The 6000-nt window shown below is 44.7% G+C and overlaps 1 protein-coding gene across 7 annotated transcripts in view; it reads right to left on the bottom strand.

Moving 5' to 3' along the window:
• Positions 1 to 1302: 1302 nt before the first annotated feature.
• The window catches only part of cyfip2 (cytoplasmic FMR1 interacting protein 2), a 123425-nt gene continuing 118727 nt past the window's right edge, over positions 1303 to 6000 (bottom strand). For all 7 annotated transcript variants that reach the window (XM_087995145.1, XM_087995144.1, XM_087995143.1 and 4 more), the window contains one exon: positions 1303 to 4373. In XM_087995145.1, coding sequence (XP_087851271.1) covers positions 4206 to 4373 — 168 coding nt within the window. In that variant the 3' untranslated portion in view covers positions 1303 to 4205. The remainder of the gene's footprint in view (positions 4374 to 6000) is intronic.

The following is a 6000-nucleotide window of genomic DNA, read 5'->3' as shown; positions in this document are numbered from 1 at the left end:
ATTCACCAAGACTGCTTAGGTCAGCACCTTCCAAACCCATGACCACTTCTACTTAGAAGGACAAGGGCAGCAGATACATTGGAACACCACCACCTCTCCAACCACTCATTATCCCGACCTAGAGATAGATCACAGTCCTTCACTGTCCAAGGTCAAAATCTTGGAAACCCTCTCTAAAAGCATAGTAGATCAACCAATAGCACAGGGTCTGCAGTAGTTCCAGAAGACAGCTCACCACCATCTTCTCAAGGGTAAAGTAGGGATGGGTGATACATGCTGGCCCAGCCAGTGAATGAATTAATGAGCAAAAAGAATTTCCAGGAGCAAGTGAGGACTGCAGATGTTGGAGATGAAGTTGAGAGTATGGTGCCGGAAAAGCACAGCAGGTCAGACGTTGTCCAAGGACATCCTGAAGAAGGGCTTATGTTTGAAACATCGATTCTCCTGCATAAAGAATTCCCAGGCTGACATTCCTAGGGTGGTGCTGAGGGAGTGCTGCACTGTCAGAGATGTGGTACCAGGGCAACACCGTACTGTTACAAAGAGAGTCTTGCACTGTCAGAAGGTCAGTTCTGAGGGACTGCTGCACTGTTGGAGGATCAGTACTGAGGGAATGCTGCACTGTCAGAGGGTCAGTACTGAGGGAGTGCTGCACTGTTGGAGGGTCAGTACTGAGGGAGTGCTGCACTGTTGGAGGGTCAGTACTGAGGGAACGCCGCTCTATTGGAGGGTCAGTACTGAGGGAGTGCCGCACTGTCAGAGGGTCAGAACTGAGGGAATGCTGCACTGTCAGAGGGTCAGTACTGAGGGAGTGCTGCACTGTTGGAGGGTCAGAACAGGGTCAAAATGCTGCACTGTCAGAAGTGTGGACAATCTATAAGGCAGCACAGGTCCCATCTGTATTCTCAGGAGGATTTAAAAAGATCTTGCAGCATTATTGGAAGAACAAGGTTTCCTCCCTGTACCTGGACCAATTGGTGCACAGAGAAATGTGTAATTGAAGTCTCAATATGGTCTTTTTGACTGGCAGAGCTTGAGGCGTCAAGTGGTTTCTGCTCCTAATTTGTATGTTAGTAATATTTCTACATTAATCAAACTTACTGCAAACTGATGACCTGGTCATTAACATAATCCCCTAAATGGGATTGTGCTGTGTAAAAAAAGAGTTTGGTGTATTACCCATAATAGTGACCACATTGAACTTCAAGAAAGAACTTAATTAACTGCAAAGATGCACTGGAGCTGAAAGACACCAAAAAAAATTGAATTTCTTTTCTTTCAGAGATTCTCACTGGTGGGGAGAAATGTCAAAAGGCAGTCGCTTTAATATTCGAAGGGAATTTTATTTCTTTTTAACTGATCTATCACAGTGGTGGGATTTGACAATGATACATCAATACACAGTTGTGGAGTTTAAACTGTTCACATTCCAAGAAACAAACAGTGCACAAACACCGACTTATATTATCGTGCATTATCTCAAGGAGAGTGACACCTTTAGGAGCAGTAATTGTGTTTCGCTCTGCAGAGTTTACAAAGTCCCTCCCGTGTTCTAGGGACTGGCTGCACAAGTGTCACTTGTTGATAATCCTTCATCACAGGTAGTTCTATTGTAGGGGTGTGTCGGGCCATTGCAACAAGCACACCTCACACCCAAACTAAGAACACCGCAACAAGACAAACACAAACAAATTCACAATGCACTGTTCACCCAGAGCAGAAAGAGAGTGTAGAAAAGTGTAAATGATAAAAACCCTTCCTTCAGTGATAATTTACATTAAAAGCTCAGAGGCCCCACATCACACATAAATTAATTCAGTAAGTTAAAATTTCTTTGTTCTCTGGCAATAATATCTCATTATTTCCTTTCATATTTGATAAATATTTCATATCTTTTGCTAAACAAGATGACTGAGATCCTGAGTCCTTTGCGAGATTTTATTGCTCAGGTCTTTGAGAAACAATATGTTGACTTTAACAGCACCCAAGCCTGGCTGAACAATGCTGTAATCGAAAAACCAGTCAGGCTATGGTAGGAGGTCACTCAATTTTCTGATCTGCCTCTGTGTCTTGGTGATTTATTCATTCAGGGAACATGTGCATGGCTGGCACAGACAGCATAATTGAACCATTAACGACTGGTTAACACAAATTCAGTCTCTTAACCAATACCTGGAAACAATAGGTTTCCTTATCTAAAGAATTTAGAGAACTGATGGCTTGTTTAAAGAAAATATTGCTCTCTGGATTACTAGTCTAGTTACTTTCCACTTTCTAGTCCGGCAAGAACTTTTATTGCTTCCTTTTTTATTTGAACTGTTGTTAAATAGTTAATCTATTTTCAGATTTGAGCCACTCAACATGAAACTCTGCAAAGTGTGTTAATGTGTGTTAGATGGAGTCAGAGAAAGGGATAAAACATTTAGCCATTGACCCACACATTGTTTGGAGTTAAGACCAGGAAAGTTGAGTCAGGGGGCCCAAGTTGAAAATTGCACTTGGGAGATTTGAGACCATAATCCGGGGTGACACTGAGCAAGTGCTGCACTGTTACAGGGATAGTACTGAGGGAGCACTGCACAGTTAAAGGAAATACTGCACAGACAGCAAGGGCTGCTATTCAGAGGAGATGTTAAACTAAGGTCCCACCTGTAAAAGATTCAATGGCATTATTTCTAAGAGTAGTCCCTGATGTCCTGTCCAACACAATCCATAAACCAGCATCACCAAAACATATGATCGATCATTAAATTAATTGCATTGCTGTATGTGGGAGCTTGCTGAACACAGGCTGAAAGTTTCCGACATTATGACAGTGACTACACCTCAGAAAAATACGTTTAAAAAAAACCTACATGTTCGGACTCGTTTTGACAACTCCAGGGCAGGTGGAACCTAATTCCCAGAGCTTCTGGTCTAGAGACTGTGACATTACCACTGCACTAGAAGGCTCTGATAAAACCAGACATATTCAGAATTATAGTCAGCAGGCTGTTAACTGTGTATTAATTGTATTTAGGTGCTTGCAGCTGGAGGGCATGAACTCAGCATTGATTCGAGCCCTTGTCGACCGTCTTACCACACAATGGTATATCCCTACCCATAGACCAGGAAGGCTGCGTGCAAATCCCATCTGCTCCAGATTTGGAGATGCCGGTGTTGGACTGGGGTGTACAAAGTTAAAAATCAGCGAGGTAAAAACTCTACATGTTCGGATTCGGACTCGTGATATCACCTGATGAAGGAGCGTCGCTCCGAAAGCTAGTGTGCTTCCAATTAAACCTGTTGGACTATAACCTGGTGTTGTGTGATTTTTAACCATCTGCTCCAGAGTTGTGTCGTAACATCTCTAAACAGGTTGATTAAAAATACTTCTGAGCCCCTGAAGCTAGACAAAAGCCCAAAATTAAATTCCTAGGATAGGTGTATTCTTGTACCATGTAACTCTGTAAATAAATAAATGTGCAATGATTAGCTCCAGTTCCATCCTCCACCAATTGGCTTTCTGAAATAGACCATTAACTGTGAAGCACTTTGGGATAGGATCTATAGAAATGTAACCTTACACACCAAAACACTTCCTTCCAAATATGCGAGAGATCAGAGGCGTTTAAGGAAAGAATCTGTGGAGTGACAGGCAAGGTGACCATAAACTTCCATGGGGAACTTACATTGTGCTCTTAATTTCTGACACTACTCACTAAAACCCTCAGGGAACTCCCGTCACACCGTCACTAGGGCTCAGCAAAGTGCTTAGATATAGCAGGTGGCATGGGTTTGGTGTCTAGGGAGCACCAGATTACAATAACACAACATTAACAATCCGAGAGTATGGTACGTGTACAGGACAGGACGCACAGCAGAATTGACCAATAAATCATGTTGCTCCCATGTGAACCCTCCTAACAGCAAGATTAAGCTCACTCCCAAATATCCACCACAAGGCAGCTCAGTTTTAGCTGCAAATACTCAGGGGCCAAAGTGAAATTTTGTTTTTGTCCCTAAATGGCTCAGTTGAAATAAAGTGACATGGAGGGGTTAAGGGATAAACCCCTCTGACCCGTAGTTGAGGGTTAGGATCATTAGGGAATCCAGATACCACTGTAAACTGAACCAGAAATGGGGTCCTTGAAGACTCTTGAGCTCACTTCTGCATCTGGATCTCCTCCTGAACGAGGGTCACGGGTCAAAGGTCAGTGTCACTTCTAGCAGGTGGTGGCCAGGGATTGGTGAATCGGTGGCTGGAAACAACGCACGTGCTCAACCGTTGAGCTGTCGTTCTCCACTGACTTGAGGTACTTGTTCAACATGGCGAAAATCTCATTGTTCAAGATCTGGTACTTCCTGATCCTGTCCGCCATCTTCTTCAGAGGCTGTGGGAAGCAAGAATGGACACGACACCAAATAAGGCTTTTGAGATGCTGACCCAGGAACAAGAGACTGCCATTCAGCTCCCCCCGCACCTTCTCCATTACGCAGCAGAGCCGCATCTAACTCCACCTACCAGCTGTGGTTACCCTTACTGAACAGAAATCTACCACTCTCTGCTTTGAAAATTTCCCAAGTCCCCCACCCCAACCTGAGCTTCAAATTTTGGGGGAACGGAGTTCCAGGTTTCCCTGACCATGTGCAAGAAGTCACACTTCCTGATATTACCCCTGAATGATTTAGCTTTAATTTGATAGTTACAATCCCTTTGATCTGGATTTGCACACCCGAGGAAGTCATTTCACTTTTTTACTCAGTCAATTCCCTTAATCACCATAAATACTTCAATTAGGTCACTGCTTAATCATCAATAGCCAAGGGAATACAAGCTGTGGCTCAGTGGTTAGCCCACTTATCTTACAAAGTTAGGGACCTGAGTTCAATTCCAGCCTCAGGCAACTGTCTGTGTGGAGTTTGCACAATCTCCCCGTGTCTGTGTGGGTTCCCTCCCACAGTCCAAAGATGGTGGATTGACCACACTAAATTGCACATAGTGCCCTGTGGTTTACAGGCTTGATGGATCTGCATGGGAAATGCAGAGATACGATAGGGTGGGATGCTTGCTGGAGGGCCAGTGTGGACATGATGGGCCAAATGGCCTGTTCCTCCACTGTAGGGATTCTATGAAACCTGGTTTGTGGATCCTGTACTCATTTCAATCTCTGTTATCCAGTCCATTGGATGCTGAGGTGAAAGGAACCAATGGGGATTGACTGTGTCACTGGACAAGCTAAGATGATGACTCGTAAATCTTGTGCTTGGCACGGACACACTCTCCGGCTCAGGGTCAACATCACTCCATTGCGCCAACATGTTTTTCCAAGCTTGATATTTCTTCCCACAGCGGGCGGGCGGGGGGGGGCAGATTCTGTAAAACCCAGGCCTGGATAAAATGGCACACATCACCAACTCTCAATCCATGCCATTTGGGAAGTGCATTGGGATTACTGTCAAACCCAAGTAGCTCCAGGCAAGAGATATCCCGAGTCTGGAATGTCGAGTTCAGATTCTGGGGGAGCAGGGTTCCAGAATTCATGCTTTGCTGAAGGACAAACTGCTGTCCAGGCCCTGAGGGCGCAAAGGAATTTCACATTCACTCTGGGCAAAGGGAACGGCTCCATTGAGTTTTTTTTTTAAATTCACTCGTGGGATGTGGGTGACTCTGGCTGGTCAGTGTTTAGTAACCATACCTAATTGCCCAGAGAGCAGTTAAGAGTCAATCACATCGCTGTGGGTCTGGAGTCTCATGCAGGCCAGGCCAGGTCAGAATGGCGGTTTCCTCCCTTGAAGGCCATCCGGGAACCAGTTGTTTTTTTCCCGACAATCGACAATGAATTCACGGTCATCTTTAGACTCTTAATTCCAGATTTAAAAAAAGACAATTCAAATTCCACCATTCGGTGTGGTGGGATCCGAACCCAGGTCCCCAGAACTTAACCTGGGTCGCTGGATTAAAGCTCAGTGATAATACCAATAGGCCATCTCCTCCCTGGAGGAGAAAGTGAGGTCGGC

The sequence above is a fragment of the Chiloscyllium plagiosum genome, unplaced genomic scaffold (assembly GCF_037043375.1).
Source record: "Chiloscyllium plagiosum isolate Xiang-an unplaced genomic scaffold, Cpla_swu_hap1 HiC_scaffold_16, whole genome shotgun sequence".
NCBI lineage: Eukaryota > Metazoa > Chordata > Chondrichthyes > Orectolobiformes > Hemiscylliidae > Chiloscyllium > Chiloscyllium plagiosum.
Note: the sequence above shows the minus strand (reverse complement) of the source record. Positions and strands in the feature narration are given on the sequence as shown.